The 18,187-nt window shown below is 35.6% G+C and overlaps 1 protein-coding gene across 2 annotated transcripts in view; it reads right to left on the bottom strand.

The window, feature by feature from the left end:
* The window catches only part of Cse1 (chromosome segregation 1), a 117,398-nt gene that overhangs the window by 34,552 nt on the left and 64,659 nt on the right, over positions 1-18,187 (bottom strand). For both annotated transcript variants that reach the window (XM_083113097.1, XM_083113098.1), the window contains 5 exons: positions 15,247-15,433; positions 13,656-13,854; positions 12,185-12,288; positions 11,013-11,169; positions 10,612-10,703 (listed from right to left, as the gene is read on the bottom strand). In XM_083113097.1, the coding sequence (XP_082969223.1) occupies positions 10,612-10,703; positions 11,013-11,169; positions 12,185-12,288; positions 13,656-13,854; positions 15,247-15,433 (739 nt within the window). The remainder of the gene's footprint in view (positions 1-10,611; positions 10,704-11,012; positions 11,170-12,184; positions 12,289-13,655; positions 13,855-15,246; positions 15,434-18,187) is intronic.

Raw genomic sequence — 18,187 nt, 5'->3', positions numbered from 1 at the left:
AAGTGCAAGCAACTGTGCACAATGTCAATGTTAGTCATTTTAGGGATGCAAACAGCATTGAATGTTATCCTGATGAGAATAACGTTTCAGCTTTGCAGAAAAACTAACAAGCGACCTTTGTTTTCAAGTGGGTGATGAAGGTCAAGTTTATAATCCCACTACTGATAACATTAATCTAGGTAAATGGGAAGAATTTCATAACAGTAATGAATATGAATCAAAAGAAATTCCTACACCAATTAATGCTCTCGGCAGTAACACACTTACTGCAAAATTAAAAGTTTTAATATTTGATACATTTTATACTGCTCTCTGCGACACTGGTGCAGAAATTAGTCTGCTTTCTAATACTGTTTGGAAAGAAATTAATATTAAGGCCAGTAGACCCAGGCTCACACCTGCAGATAATGTGAGATTGGTAGATTTTTCTGGTAATAAGAAAACCAAAGTATTAGGTATGGTCAAGCTGAACATTCAAATAAGTAATTTGCAATGTTACGTTCAGTTTTTGGTGGTTCACAATTTACAAGTGGATATCATTTTGGGATTAGATGTGTTATATGCACTTCAAGCATCATTAAATTTTAAAGATCAAACAATAACATGTGGCTCCGTTGAAGAACGCACTTTCGCACGCTTCATGCCAATAATTGAAGATGGTAATAATTTGTCTTATTTTGAGTGTTCTCATGTCAGTAAATATAATGGCTTGGAGGATAAGTCCAAGTTCAACATGCATAAGTTTGAGGAGTACATGAATAAGGCTGATTCACTTACCAACGAACAAAAAACTTTGTTCATAGAGTTACTACTCCAATATCAAGAAATATTCTCTAATAAGCCTGGTTTGTGTAACGATTACGTTCACAAAATGATTTTAGATACAGATCTACCTATAGTAGGCAAGAATTATCCTATACCTTTTGCTTATAGAGATCAAGTACGTGAACAAATAAAAATCATGCTTGATTGGGATGTTATTGAGTTATCTAATTCAGAATATCTGTCTCCACTTTTAGTAGTTCCTAAATCTGGGGGAGGTATCCGTTTATGTGTTGATCTCAAAAGAGTAAACCAGCATGTTAAGCTTATTCAAGTGCATCCCATAAAAATACAAGACTTATTGGTAGAATTTCAAAATTGTAAATACTTCACTTCGGTGGATCTATTGAATGCTTTCTGGCAAATTAATCTTCATCCTGACAGCAGAAAATATACTGCGTTTATGTTCGAAGGTATCCTATATCATTTTAAAAGAGTTGTATTTGGTTCAGTAAATGGTACAGCTGTATTCGTCGATGCGTTAAATCGTGTGCTTAAGGACTGTAGAGATTTCGTGGTAGTTTATGTTGATGATGTTATCATAAAATCTCAGGATTTTGCATCTCACATAATGCATGTAAGAACAGTTCTAGAAAAATTGAAGCAGGCAGGCATGACATTGAAACTTGAAAAATGTGAGTTTTGTAGATCGGAAATTAAATTTTTGGGTCACATTATTACTTCGCAGGGGTAAAAGAAAGATCCTAAGTATGTAGACTCTATTGTAAATCTGCCTGTGCCCAATTCAGTTAAGCAATTGCAAAAAGTCCTAGGTTGTTTTAATTGGTTGAGCAAATACATAAAAAATTATGCCATCATAGCACAACCTATGTATGACTTATTGAAGGCTGGTAAGAAATGGCAATGGAATGACCAAGCTTCTACAGCTTTTAAAACATTAAAAGATAAAGTTAGTGAACAAGTACTTTTATCTTTTCCTAACTTTTTACACACTTTTTATGTACAAACTGATGCATCAATAATAGGTGTTGCAGGATACTGCTATCAGCTGATTGATAGTAACATCAAACCTCTCGGTTTCGTGAGTAGATTGCTCAGAAGTTATGAAAAATCATATACTTCAACAGAATTAGAGGTTTTAGCAATATTGTTTACTATTGATAAGTTCTGTTCACTATTAAAAGGCAGACATTTTATTATCATAACTGACCACAAGGCACTTACCTGGTTAGAAACGGCGCACACATGGAATGCACGTTTAACTCGTTGGTTTGTACAATTACAACAGTATTCATTCCAAGTACAATACTGTAAAGGGTCGGAAAATATAATTGCTGACGTTCTGAGTAGAACATTTCCAATGCAAGAAGGCCTCTTGTATCATGTAAATTCTTTGCAGTTTAAGGAAATATTAGAATCTTTCATTAATATTGATGATTTGATTGTAGCACAAGAAAAAGATGATGAATTGAAAGAAATTAGGCAATATATTTTGCACTCTTCAATTCTTAATGATAATCCAAGAAGTAGGACTTGGAATGAACGTTATCTTCTAAGGGACAATATTTTGTGTGTTAGAGACTTTCATAACGTTCAAAAAGTTAGAATTTGTGTTCCAATTACATTAGTGGGTTCAATTTTGAACAAATTTCATGACTTATCGGGACACTTTGGTGCTAGTCGTACACTTTCTCAAATATATAGATACTTCCAATGGAAAGGTATGAAGAAAGATGTACAACAATATGTGACAGATTGTGATTTATGCATTCGCACTAAGCCGAATAAGCATCCGTCTAAACATTTAGCCAAAGTACACATTACCGACAAGCCTGGGAAAATATTGTTCATTGATTTACAAGGTCCATTCACCATGGGTCCTAAACGTGAACGCTTCTTATTTACTATATTGGATGCAGCATCCAGGTATTTGGTGGCATATCCAGTGACAAACAGTAATGCTGTCACGGTACTGAATAAATTGTGCCATGTATATTTTGTACATCTAGGTATTCCAGAAAAAATAATTTTGGATAATGGACCACAGTTTCGTTCATGTCTTTTCAATACTAAAATGAAAGAATATGGTGTCAAACTTATGTTTACTCCTCCTTACCACCCTTCTTTTAACATGGTTGAACGGTATCATTCGGAACTTAACCGTTTAATGAGAGTGTTGTGCATTGATAACCATGCTAAATGGCCACAGCAAATAACCATGGCTTTGCATTGGTTAAACAATACAATCTCCTCACAAACTGGTTTCGCTCCAATAGAATTAAGGTTAAATAAGGAACCTAACCTACAAATAGGAAACGTCATATTTGATGATGGTACACATCAGTCATGGAATGACAAACTGCTTATGGCTCAAATTAAAAGTCATGCAGCTAGATCCAATAAGTTAAACAAATTAAATAGTAAACACCTAGATAAAATATCAATTTCTTCTGGAAATCTTGTTTTTATCAGAAATAGACAAAGAGATATGGAAGATAATCCAATTAAAAAATATTGTTTTCTGTATGAAGGTCCATACTTGTGTATAAAAAACTTTGGTGATTCTCGTATATCTGCCTTACGTTGCAGTGATGGGATTCTTCTGGAAAACATCGCAATTGAACATGTAAAATTATGGAAATCTTCAAAAGACAAGAAAATTTCTTGGTTGAACACTTTGCAAAATGCAAGTAGCACACATAACGATGTGGTGCAAGATATACTTGATCAAACAATGCAAGAAAAAAATGTTATTTCTCCATCTATCATTACAGATGAGTGTACAGTTTGTTCTTGAAACAAACTTACCATTATTGAGGTTAGCCATAGTCGGTAGTATACCTCGTACAATAATTTATAATGCACTTAAATAACTCTCGTAGTTATTCCATGCTTTTAGGGGTTGGCCTAAAGTTGGTTGTATACCTCGTATAAAAATATTAATGTGTTAAGTAACTTTTATAGTTATTCAATATTTTTCTTTGGTTGGCCTATAAATGGTCGTACTTTAAATACATTTTTATTAGAAATAATATAGATTTAGTTGTTAGGATTTACCTTATGGACAGTGAGATACTTATTATAACATGAAACTATTCAGGCATCAATGTCACACTTTAGCAATAATTGATAGTTGAACTGTGATAATATGTAATTTTATGCCTATTTCTCTAAGGTACAAGTTACTCAAGTTTTGGTTTATAATACCCAGGGAATGATACCAAAAATCCAAATGCTAATTTTAATGTAAATTATTTTGAGTTATTTGATTCCATAAAATGAATCAAATACTCACTGTGTGTTGCAAAAAGTAAGCCAAGAGATCCATGAGTTGATCCGAGCTCGTTGCACATGCGGTTATGCCTTAGAGCATAAAAACTTGGGGTAGGTTCACGTAAAAGGCAATAAGTAAGTCCTATGGTGCCACTCAAGAAACTGAATATGAAAAATGTTAATAATATTTTTTGTCAATATTATTGAGTATTAACCATTTTATTCTAAATGGCGAAGGTTGACAAAAAACTTAATATGAAAAGTGTATAATTTTATTAGCATAGGATATTGAAGGGTACATTTTCTTCAAAAGTTGAAACCTTACTCGAGCGGTTTCTTTTTGTATGATTAGATTAAGTGAGTAATAAGACATTATTTGTACTGGGCAAACGAGAAGTATTGAAACGATAAGATTGACTACAAGAAATGCTTCGTATACTTGATTGTGCCTGGCTTTTTGGGGTGTTGATTGCTTAAATTAGTAACATTTACATCTGGTAAATGGTCATGCTCCTTCAGATGGTAGTGCATACAATATTCTAACTAAGTAAGCTCTAAATACTGGTTTAATTTTCAATTGAAAGTTTTCTCACGTCCACAGCAGTGTGAATTTCCTCTCAACAATGTATTCGTTCTTAATAATTAATATGATATATGAAACACATATGTTGGTAGTGTTGAGTCAAATATAATTTAAATATTTAGTGTACATGTATGTTACATAGTAAACAAGCAAACTTGTGATATGTTAACTTTGCAAGTTGTTTATTTCAATATTGTTGTTTTTGTTGTCAATGTTATTGAGCAGTAACCATTTTATTTTAAGTGGCGAAGATTGACAATAAATTAATAAAAGCAGTAACCATTTGATCTTAAATGGCGAAGATTGTCAATAAATAATTTTGAGCAATAACCATGTGTCTTAAATGGTGAAGATTGACAATAAATAATTTTGAGCAGTAGCCATATTATGAATGGTGAAGTTTGCGAGTATTGTCTCACATAAACAATAGGTTATAATAATTTCATGTTTTGCATTCATTTAACCATAGAGTAAATGTATAATTTTGTGTAGCTCACTCTACAAGTAATCATGTAGCTACAAATGTGTTGAACGTATTAATTTTTGCTTTCGTTTGTCATTTGACATATAATATATGATATGCATTTGATGTTCACCATAATTTTGAAGTCTGAACTTCATTTTTCATAATTTAATGTGACATGATACATTTGTCTCTATAATTAGTTTCACTTCACAAGGTTTTGAAGATTATTAATATAGTAGCATGTTGCCATATAATGTTGGTATTGTATTGGTACTCTTTTCTCTTAGCAATTTTTGTTTTCTTGCAAATAACATATCGTATGTTGATTTCAAAAGTTGTTACAAGTTTATTAAATTGTAATTTATAGTTTGGCGTCGGTAAGCCCATTGGGCGCCAGTATGACGGTATCAGAACGAGTACCATCATAATATGGAAAATAAAATTATTTTTATTACTTGAAATTTACGATTTGAGGTCATATTTGGTAGTTTGTATTTGTGGAAAATTAATTTGCATCACTTTGGCTTTGATATAATTGAAGTACGTATGTAAATTGCACGTATTTAAAAATGTTTTATATCTCAGCGATGTAATTTGGGTTAGTGAAGTATCACGAAAATTCTCAATTTACGCATAATCACAAATATGTTTGGTTTCAATAGCTTTTATTTGCTCTCTCATTGTTATGTGAATACGAACATGTATTTAATATGTTTTACTAGCATGCACAAACCATTTGAAATTAATTTAGGTTGATTTTCGAAGATAAACTTACGATTTGCTAAAATGAGCGCCTTGAAGAGTAATCCTAAACTTGGAAGTAATCCTAAACTTGTGAAACATAGCCAACTCACATAAAGGGAAAAATCTAAGTTGAGCGTAAATAACCTTTTTCCCACCAAAATTGTAAAACTTAAAATAACTGAAAAAGGTGAAAATAAAATAAGTAAACATGTAATAGAATATTGTAATATCTATTTTATTGTATCTAATTTATTTTACAAGCATTTTCGTGCATAATACCTGTACAATTCTAAATTTGTCACTTGAAAAGTATTCGGAAGTTTGTATTCTGTGCTGAAAGTTGTAACAGTGTGAGTTTTGATACACTGCTTCATCTTAAAGATCACCTTCGACCAGAATGGAGTCGAAAAATTTGACAAGGACATAAATTGGATCTATTATTCTTAAAAGAACAAGATTCGTCCGATAAATGTGATTATTTTGTCACATAAAGAGCAGTAGCGGTTTTGATCTTCGGAAACTCCGTGAAGAACTTTAAAAAGTGAAAGAATATGAAAATAGTGAACGGTTACAAAGTCGTAATAATGGCAGCCATTTTCTCTCGCAACTGAACCAGTAGATAAGTATTTATTACATGCATGTAGCTACATATGAAAGGCCTAGAATATTAACTTATAAAAGTGTTTAATCTGAATTTGAAGAGTTTCTTAAACTCATATAAGCGTTTATAAATATAATTCGTCTTGAATTGTGCTTCGTTATTTCCAAGCGTCACGTGAAAATTATCTTGCAAAAATCTTCGCAAGATCGCAAGTAATTACAAATGATAATAACTTGACTTGACATCTTAACAAACGTGAAGAAAAACCTGAAATGTGTAGAAATGAAATGTTTTGCAAGTTAATGCTTAGTTCTCTCTGAATGTTCACTGAATGATGTGTAAGAGTATGTGCTTCGACTTTGTTAATATTTTTCTTAAAATACATAAGTCTTTTATACTTGATATGTGATAATTTTCCTTAATTCCTTCGAAAGTTAATACTGATATTAGTGTTGCAAGTTCATTTATGTGAAAATTTGAGTTGAATTTTAGGTAGCTGATAATGTAAAATATAAAACAATTTTCTTTAATTTAATTTCTTTTTATATAATTTTGATCTCGACCGTGTACTTAGCCGAGGAAAGAAGGTCGCGACATAGTGAAAACTGATTTCTTTCAGCAAGTTGTTTAAGGATAACAATAACCAGTTTCAATTTACTGAATTATCAGCAGTGGTCCTCCAGTCATAGCTACTAGCGCTACTGGCAAGACGAAATAGAATTAACTGTATGGAAAGGTTTTGGTGAGGTTATTGGGAGTTATGGGAAAGTTTGATGTTTGAGTTGGGGTTCCTCATGACTCGGTGGAATGTTGGGTCGACCAATCCACTGATAGTTCGTCTCACTATGGTAGTTAGAAATGGGTTGACGGGCCCGAAATGGAGGTGCAGGTGTGACAAAATTGATTCACGCAAGTTTTCCCGCCAGATGGCATTATGTGTCTGGCAAGGTATGTGCAAAGGCTGCTAACCGAGCAGCGGCCATGTCCAGTCATTCCGTGTTTACTGCGACACGTAATGGAGGTATCCAAAGAGGAGCAACAGGGTGTTGTACGCTTCTTGACAGAGGGTTTTGCAATCCATCGACAAATGGAAAAGATATATAGGGGGCACCATATGTCCCGGGCAAGAGTGGAACAAACACTTTCGCGAAGGACGCATGTTGCTCGGGGACGACATGCGGAGTGGAGCACCAAAGCGTGTCAGAGACCAGCCAACGCAACAAAGGAATGTCTGAAAAAATTCAAGTGGGAAGTCCTGAGACACCCCTCTACAGTCCAGATCTGTCCCCGTGCGACTTTCACATCTTTGGTGAGGTCAACAAAGCACTGTGGGGACAACGGTTTCAATCGGACAATGACGTCAAGGAGTACCTTTATTATGAAAAACTAAATATGCTGACCAAGGCAGTAATTTATTTTATTAAAAAACATAAACTAACGTAACGTTTCAACCTTCTAGCAAGGTCTTCTTCAGACTCTGTATCAAGTACCAAAGTTAGTTTATGTTTTTTAATAAAATAAATTACTGCCTTGGTCAGCATATTTAGTTTTTCAAGGAGTACCTGCGCTATTGCTTCCAACAGCAGCCAAAGGAGTTTTACGAGCATGCCATTTTGCGACTGGTGTCACAATGAGATAAATGCCCAAACAGTGGCACACAATACTTCTGAAGTTCGTTACGTAAGTACTGTGAAATATCCTCTGCCTTGTTATTTACTGACTGAGCCTCATATTGCATATTACATTTTTGATCAGTTTCTTATAAGTACATACAACTAGAATAGAATAGATCTTTATTTAAGCAGACATGTTTCGGACTTATGGCCTGTTCTCACAACCAACCCTTGTCACAGATTCAATGAATATACAGATGTTACAGATATAATTGAGGGGTTACAGAAAATTATTGCAAGTAAACTATTGAACTTACGTTAATGAAACCAGTCCAGAATGATCAAGGAACGCAAACAGTTTGTGCATCTATTTTTTGTTAAGCCAAGAGTTCATATCCCTGCTGCTAGGAGACACTCAAATCACCCACATCAATCACAGTGTTTTGTGCACTATTTTGGTCCCCAAGATCATCGGACCTTACACTGTGCGACTTTTTTTTCTGGGGGTTTCATCAAAGACAGGGTATTCATCTCACCGATGCCACATGATATCGGGGAGCATATCAGTGCAGCGATAGTCACTATCGACAGGCCCATGTTGATGTGAGCCTGGCAAGAAGTAGACTATCGTGTCGATGTGTGGCATATCACCCATGGTGCACATATTCAACATTTGTTATACAAAAAAATGGTTTGAGTTCCTAGTTTCTTCTGGACTAATTTCATTAACGTACGTTCAATACTTTACTTGCAATAAATTTTTCTAACCCTTGTATACTGTGAAGTAAAGATATGTAATAAGCAAACCTCGGACTTTTAGGTTCGAAAAAGCGTGCTTTTAAGTCCCTAAAATAGGGTCTAAAAATCCCAAAATAGCTTCTGAAAATCCCAAAATAGGTTCTAAAAATCCCAAAATAGGTTCTAAAAATCCTAAAATAGGGTCTGAAAATCCTAAAATAGGGTCTAAAAATCCTAAAATAGGGTCTAAAAATCGATAAATACGTTCTCAACATTCAGAAATAGGTTTCTAAAATATTAAATTAGGCTTCAAAAATCCTGAAGTATAGGATCCAAAAAACTTAAATGGTACAAAATTTCTGAAAATTACAGATTAGATAGAATCATTTAAAAAAATTGCAACAATCGTAAGAAATTTTAGTAGGTATATATAACACCCAAATGTTAATTTTCTAACCAGAATTTCACATGTATGCATCATTTTCAAAATTATCCACAAATTTTTGCATTACTATACTTGTGCTGTCAGCAAAAGTTACTTGTTGATATGAAAAATGAATTGTGTATTTAAATTTGCTGCACAATATCAGGGTGGCTACTCACCAGGAATTCTTTGAATTCCGGGAATTATGCATAAATTATTGGCTCTGGAAATCATGCGTGAATTTTGGTAAAACATGAAAAAAGGTACAAGCAGATGTTTTATTTTATTTTTATGTTTTAATTAACTTTCAACTGAAACATAGTGCAAAAAAGTGAAATGTTACTTCGCAAGATGTGAATGCCACAAAAGAACCGAACTGACGCGAAAGCAAGCAAGACCGCACGGATCAGAAGTTTGCACTTTGGACTGTGCAGCTAGTAGGGGCGATTGGGTGCAAAAACTGGGAATAATAACTTACAATAAAAATTAAGGACCCTAACATACAGAATTCTTAACCATGTATATGCTACACTGTTTGCTGCTGGAAAACAGTGAATCAGTGATTGGTTGAATTTTCTTTAACTGACATTGGGGATTTTCGAGTTGCAAGGCACTGAACGATGTTTGCAGGATGAAACAAATGAGTATCAGATATACCACATGTTTTGAACAAGTGTTCTCGGGTTACGAGCCAGGTTCAGTCGATGTTGGCTTCCAATGTTTCGAGCGCATACATTGCTCTCATCAGGGAATATAGAAATGGAGATCAGTGTAGGGTTCAATATATGACTATTATGGGGCGGAGTTTGGACTCTTGTCTTCCTATTGGTTGGATCCTGGTGTTCTTATTGGCTGGAGCTTTGTTTTTACGGAGGAGCAAATTCCAGGCTTGACTGAGCTGGAGTCCCACGTCCCTGTTGAGATTGGTGCATTCCCACGATATGGCTATGGCTTCTTTTACTCGTCGGTCACAGTAACCTGCACATTCGGCTATTATTTTGATGTTGGTATAATAAAACCCTGTGTCCCTTTGTGATGCTGTGTTCTGCAAGTCCTGACTTTTCTGGTTGGACTAATCTGATGCTGCAATGATGTTCAGTACGTCGCTGAGATCGGCGTGAGTGGGTTTTCTATATACACTACATCCGAGTATTCCATCTGGTTTGCGGCAGATTAGGATGCAACTGGCAAACACAGTAGTATGCTTGGCAACATTGCTTTCAGAGAGCGATGCTACATCTACACATTTTACTTCGCAACTGAGGTTCTTGCCACCCATGTAGCCACTCACCCCCGAAGACAATTGGGGGACAGAAAGAGCCAGAACTAGCCATGAAGGCCAGTCACCAGCTGAAAATGTGATTAGTATAAGAGAAAATTCCATACCTTGTACGTCCTGCTGAAGTATTTCTTGAAAAATTGGAAAGAAAGCTTCTTCAAATGAAGACACCGCAGATGGATTTGATTTACAAGTGATTCTGAAAACGGAAATAAAAACACATCAAACAACGTACGCATATTAGATAATATGGACACAAAAGAATTCAAAAGTCACTAGAGTAAATTAAATTTTTTTGCAGCATTGCAAAATTATGCAATTAGCAGGTTCCTCTTACCAATCAAATTTTGGATTTCATAAACATCGCAAAACTGACTTTCTGCAGTGTACAATTTCTAGTTCCTCAGGTTGAATGACAACTGAAACATTGTACTCTGAGTGAAGAAAATAACGAACCTTAGCTCTTATTACTCATATTATAACATAAAATAAGCTGGCCTTAACTTACCTTACAGAAAGACACAAAGTCTCGAACAAATAGTGGTTGAAGTGAGGTTTACTTGGATTTTTAGCAACAACCGTCAACTTTTGTGTAAGTTTTGGGAGAACTGCAGCAAGGAATGGTATCACCCTCTCCTGAAGAGTTGAGAAACTTCTCATTATGGCTGCAAGAATAACAATAATAATTATAATAATAATAAAAATTAGGGATGGAACAGATTAACTGGTACTCTATACGTAGGATGTGAAGTTTTATTTCTATTTTTACATAAATTTCGATGTTATTTTGTACTGTAATTCGGTGTTATTTTTAAATGCATTATTACTGTTCCTTCCATGCTTAACATTTCCACATTGTTTTATTTCCGGAAAATTGAGACAAATTTTAGTTCTAATGACAGAAAAAAAAGTGGCTTCCCTCTGAAAAATTTCTTCCATAGGAAAACTATTTCATCAGCCACTAAATATGAAATGTTTATTGAATGATAACACACAAATCTTTGAACAATATCATACACATCACATTTCCCTAACAATGCCAAAAAATCCCTCTGCGACTTCAAAATACCGGTTTCTGTGCACACGCCTCGGTATATAAACGGCAAATTTTGTGTTTAAGAGCACATTTCGCATTTTGCATTCCATTTCGCATTATTTTGTGACAAGATAGGGTAGGAAAATGCACCTCACATCTTTCAGAAACATGAAAAATGAATATTACAACATGTTATTTCATATTTCGTGTTTTCGTCAAAAACGAAATTTGCATGCCTCTTACAATGGGATCTGAATCACTGAAATATGCCCTCGTCAGGAACTGAGCCTAAATCCCTTAATTACAAGGCAACGTAAGTAGCTCTTAAATTATATTGAGATGATCCTGAGACATGCAAAGCAAAATACAAGCTCTAATATCAATCACAATAAGAGTACGAAAAATAAAGCAGTGGAAAATATCATACTCTTGCAGAACACAGATTTCATCTTCCTCACAATCTCTATAAGGCATGTGGCGACCACATGTAATGTCAATGTTGCCAATTATCGTTAGTACAACCACATAAAAAGGACATTGTTAAATCTCTTATTTAGAACTGATGTACATGGTCTTGAACTAGCATGAACTGATGCGAAAATTCAACTTAACCTTTAATGTGACAGCCTCGCAACACAACTTACCTTTCATTACATACTCATTCTCTTGGGAAGCAGGGAAGTTGAGAGTTCCTAGAAGATTCGTGAGAAGATTTTCGGCCAAGGGTGCGAGATCTTCGCTTTTTACCCTGTAAGTGGATAAGATTTATCAAACAAGACAAAAGGGGGTACCAAATTTGAAGCAATGGTATCAGTAGGGACACAGGCCAATAGTTTCTGGCATTTTCTTTTTTCAGTGTGTCCTCCAAAATTTCACGCAACACTTTATCTAATTATCCTGAAAATTATGCAAAATTCAGTCTTCTTTTATTTAGCACAAGTATTGTGGGGGGAAAATTGTGATTATGTAACAGACATTTTAATATTCTGATGTATTTCTTGCACATTTTAAAGCAAAACTTGATGCATATAATAAAAATGGAATATTTACACAATAATAATTACCACCTAAAGTGTAGATCACCAACCCTGAGACCTTCTATAAACGAACCGTCTCACCGATTCGATGTATCACTCCGCGTCAGCTGATTCATGACTGCAATCATCTGCTGTTACACTCATAGTTCACCGCAACTATTTATTTTATATAAGAGCCTCTGAATGTGAGAACCCGCTCTCAAAACATCAGATGAATATGCAGCCTCATACATTGTTGCTTTCCCCTGCCATGTCATCAAGTTATTTTACGAAGTGCACTTTATTTGGCGGAACAAAAATCGTTATTAGGATGCTTGTCAAAGTTTTCAACCGCAATAAATTTATGAATTTTCTTTCTTTGTCTTGATCATCATCATCAATATATTTATTGGACTTACAGCATTGCATATGGCTGTTTATGCCCATTATATATTTTATTTACATAAGATGCAATTTACATAAAATCTACAAACAAATTTCAAATACACTCCTATCTATATCAAACCTTAGAAATATACATTACCATGTTATATCATTTTGTCTAAAAAAAATGCAAGTAAAATATATTCAATTCGCATGCAAGAAAGAAGCCAAATTTATGGGAAATGATTACTGGTGCAAGGAGTTAACCATAAAGGTGAAGCAATATGCACAAAAGAAAGAGCATTGGGTTTAAAATGAGACATCATTTGCGGCAGCGTATCCCATACTACAAATTGGCCATTGATTTACTTTACGTAATGAATCCCGTAACAATGCTGGATTTTCATGTGGATTATTTTACTTCTATGAGTTTGCAATGCTTTCTGCATGCATGTGGTTTTGTTTACAGAAGGTCTCAAGGTTAGTGATTTGAACTTTACTCCATAGAATAAAATATATATTAAAAATCACAAAAAGGGAATAAAGAAGATAAATAACTTTTAAAACTGCTACAGTAGTACAAGCTCTAACTTTGATACTGGAATATTATTACTCTAACGCATTTGAATAAAATAAAAGTAGGATTTATGCGAACATCTCACAAATACAGAATGCAAAATACATGAATTTCAACATGTGAAATTTGAAAACTTACAATGGTCCACCTTGTGAATTTCTCATAACCAGTATCTTCTCAATAGCGCATGCAGCATACGTGTGAATAACAGAATTTTGAGCTTGCAAATGTCGAATCAGCTGTGGAATGCTTCCAATGACCATTTCCGGAGGAAGCTGGTTCCTAAAGATCATTATGTACTTAATTGCATCAGCCTTCAATACTGGTAATTCATTAACTGAAAGCGACATAAAAAAATATAACTTAATTATATGAATTTCAGATTGACAACAGGGAAGAATTATTTCAATAATATATAGCATAAAGAAAAATATTACAAAACTACGCAGTTTTCTGAATGTTAGTTACAATGGTTCTACATTAGCACACAATGTTAATTGGACACAGTGGGTTCCAAAACTGGGGAGGCAAAGTGACAAAACAAGGGGGGGGGGAATTTTCCCTTTGAGCAACTGCCCCCCTTGTCCCCCCTAATTGCTTGCACTGATTGGACATTATCCATTGCCTAGTGCTTAAACTATACTTATTCTAACATTACGTTTCGAGAGAGGAACTTTTCTCTCACCTTCAGGTGAAATTTCTTTTGCCGTGGTGGAAATCAAACCTACGAACTCAAAATTTCATTTTTACAATTTACATCAAATTTTGCATCATTCTGCAACACAATGCACTTCCAACTTTTCACAATTATCTAAAATTAGGGATGTCACGAAGCTGATTTCTGATATGTGAAAACAGCATACCTGAATTAGTAAAATGATATTTAAAATTCTTGTATTCAATGTCTTTTGCTACTGAAATTTCAATCTTATACTGTTGTGCTGAGTAAAAAACAAATAAACCAATGCATGTTTTCTTTTTGTTTTAATTTTGTAACTTAATTTCTCATAATACAGGGTTGAGCACAAAAAACTGGTCTGCCTCATATTACAAAACTTTATCCTAAATGAATGTGCTTCAAAAACAAGAACAGGAGATATGGTGGGAGGGATGACGTGACGTGGCCAGATGGGGAGATTAGTGGAGTGGGTGAGTATAGAAGAAATAATATTTTGAGAATGGTTTGCATCATCTGCTGCGCTTTCAGCTGTCAGATGGCACTGACAGACACAGCAGACGACGCAAACCAGGATACACATGCCAGCACTGCCGAACGGCAGAAATTGCAACTACCGCCACCCTGGAACAAACAAAAGAGTGACGCGCTATCATCTCTGTTCCAGATGCCGTACCCTTAGTGAATGAAGACCGAGAGTCTTCGAAATTAATAGGATATAACCATTAAATTGTGCAACACGAAAATATGAAATTTCAAATTTTCACGTAAGTAATTTTAAATCGCATTTACCGCATTTATCATGAATAATGAACTATGTTCTTCTTAAAGGTTCGCATAACCACTTTTTGTAGATGCAAAATAATCTAACACCGTTATTTTTAGTGATTTTTATTTCATCAGTGACGTTTCATCCTGGTTTCCCAGAATTTGTTTCAAGCTTACACCAAGGAAAAACAACCTCACACAGCTAATCATTCTACACAGACTAAAGACTACACCACTACATAATGAACACTAGGTACACGATATTTAAATCCACATGGAACTCACCATCCTTTGTCAATTCCGGCAGAATATGTTGTGTGCAAAACTCTGGCAGACTGACAAGTTGACTTGTTTGTGTGATTCCGTGCTTCTGGGTCTGTCCCTTCACAGCCAGCGATGTAACCAAGTACAAGGCAGCATCTTTACTCCTCCAATTCGCTGAGTTGTTTTCTGCATACTTGCCCAACATTGCCTAAAAGCAGTTTATTATAAAAACATAATGTAAATCTCTATGTATAAAAAATGGATATCAGAGTGAGTGAGTGAGTGAGAGAGACAGAGAGAGAGAGAGAGAGAGAGAGAGAGAGAGAGAGTGTGAGTGTGAGTGTGAGTGTGTGTGTGTGTGTGTGTGTGTGTGTACGTACGTACGTTTGTTCTGGCATAACTCTCGAGTGCCTAGAACAATTTCAACCAAACTTGGTACACATATTATGACCAATCAGCATTGGGCATACATGCCCACACATATATAACCACAGACCATAACCTAAGTACGTACAAGGGCCATCAGGTTAGCATCAGAAAAAGCTTTTGGGAGCTATTTTCCCAAAGACTTATACCCCCCCCCCCAAATTAGAATCATGGGTAGTGTTTACAAACCATTTGTTACACTCATGGGAGTGCTTTATTTATAAAGAAACAACAATTTTTAGGCTGACAGTAGCCATCTTGAATACCAAAAACCACGTGCTCCAAATCACATAGTTATTAAATCTTTAATCTTTTAATGAAAATCAAAGATAACACTTATCCATAGGTAAAATAATGCCTAATTTACGAAAAGTAAATTCATTTGCAATTATCTGGCATAATTAAGCCAGAAAAGGTGAAAAGACACTTTTGTTTACTTTTCTAGCAATTGATAACTCGGCCATCTGGTGGAAGAAAGTGGAACTCCCACAGACAAGGAAAAGTCTCAGAGGACTCCAGCTGGCCAATGAGAAGTCTTCAAGGCTGTGACGTCACAGAGGAGACTTTCAGATGGCCTATTATGTGTTGAGGTTGGCGTGCAAACTCACTTGTATTCCAGACCCACCTGAGAGCAGGTCAGATGTGAAGTTGCTGGTAAAATTCAGTGCGTTAATGGCCGTGTGTGCCAGTAACAAAGGATTCACAAGGGAAACAGGAATCCAAGGTCCAGATAGTAAATATGGACCTAAGTGTGTGTGACCAAGTGGGATATTGTGTCCAAGACAGCATCTAAGGATCCCAGTGCAAATTTCGGTAATGTAGCGAGTTTTGTGTCCCTCATCAAAAGTGAAAGTCCAGACCGCATGGTTGGCAAAACTGACGCCATAGCAGCATCCATACCAGGAAAGCTCACCCATCACTCCCCAACTGCCTTTATCACTTCAAGGAAGTATGAATTTCCTGTTTTTTAGTGGTGTATACCCCAAAATTGCCCATGTGTCGGGATGTGGCTATTGAGTGAGAAATAGTGTGTGTGGCCCCCAGGTATGAAAGGTATATTGTCCAACAGGCTGGTATGTAAGTACAGAATCCTTTTGTATATCTCTTTTGTGTGCTTTATGTACAGTGAAATGTTCATGTTTGGTGGAGGCTATGCCACAAGCGGTGTTTTTGTGAATAAATGTGTCGTTCAAAGGTGTCTGACCTGTTATCATTGCAGTGAATCGTAACACTACCAAAGCCTCCTCTAACTACAGTTTCTGAAAGTTAGTCTGTTGCTTAACAGGTCTCTCAAGGGATACCTGTTATTATACAGAACACCACACGTGGAATAGGGTCTGCCTCTTTCTTCTTTCTTTTTGATTAAGTATTGTTTTTTATTAGTTTCAGAGGAATCTCTCTCAACTAAGCAAAACCAACCAAACCATCAATAGTATAAAGTAAAAGAGAAAAGAACTTAAAGTCAAAACACAAAAAAATTTATATTCACCCCCCCCTTATAATATCACTTGCAATCTGGGAAGAAATACTGTGGGGGTGACACACCCCTGGCACCCCTAGGGGTGGGGGTGTGAAGGGGTCATAAAATAGCATTCTGGCATTTTCGTGTCATGTCCTGCAAGTTATGCTTCCTGCAACACAGCATGGTGAAGTTGGTTGCCTACACAGAAGGTGCGATATTGCTATCTAGGAACAATATCAACCAAACTTGGTACACATATCACAATCTGGAAAGAAATACTGTGGGGGTAAGACACCCCTGGCACCGCTAGGGGTGGGGTGGGAAGGGGATGACATGTAAAGATAATCGAAAACGACCGATATTAAAGTAAGAATCACGAACCTTCCGACCTTCTGTAAACAACCGTCTCACTTCGAGTAACGTATCACTCCGCGCCAGCTGTTCGTGAATGGTGCGGTCATCATATGCTGCTCACTCTCTACCTTTAATTGTACGTAACATGGAAAAACATATTCTTATTTTAACTGATAATCTACACATTGAAGTATAATAAATTTTCTACAAGTGATTAAATACGTGTTCTTGTTCAAGAATGAACATATTTTTCTACGCCAAAAGTCCCATTTATCTGACACTGGGTTAACAGATCCCCCTTCCCCCCTCCTCTCTCAGTATGACAGCGCCAAAGTTATACAAGAGAGTGAGAGATTCGTTTCAGTAAATTCAAGCCTTTTGGTTTTATTGCTTCCTCTTCCACCAAATTATTGCCCAACATTGTTTTCTCCTTTGTGCAACAAATATGCCGCCAGTTTTAGCAGAAGCTAAACAAAGATAAGCCGGGGAATAAAAAGAGATTGTTTATCTTTCTCTCGAATTCTCGTGCACTAGAAAACAAGAAGATGATAATAAGCACATTATTTACGCACGTCTCATGCAAGTAATGTATTTTCTTACCTTGATTCAGCAGTTCCTTTTTGAACTTGAGGTATTTTCGGCGCTAGACATCATCCTGTCAGAGTACGGTCTGTCAAATTTGCTTCCAAAAAAGGAACTCAACGTGGTACAAGAGGCGAT

The sequence above is a fragment of the Lepisma saccharinum genome, chromosome 27, assembly GCF_977018435.1.
Source record: "Lepisma saccharinum chromosome 27, izLepSacc3.1, whole genome shotgun sequence".
Taxonomy (NCBI): Eukaryota; Metazoa; Arthropoda; class Insecta; order Zygentoma; family Lepismatidae; genus Lepisma; species Lepisma saccharinum.
Note: the sequence above shows the minus strand (reverse complement) of the source record. Positions and strands in the feature narration are given on the sequence as shown.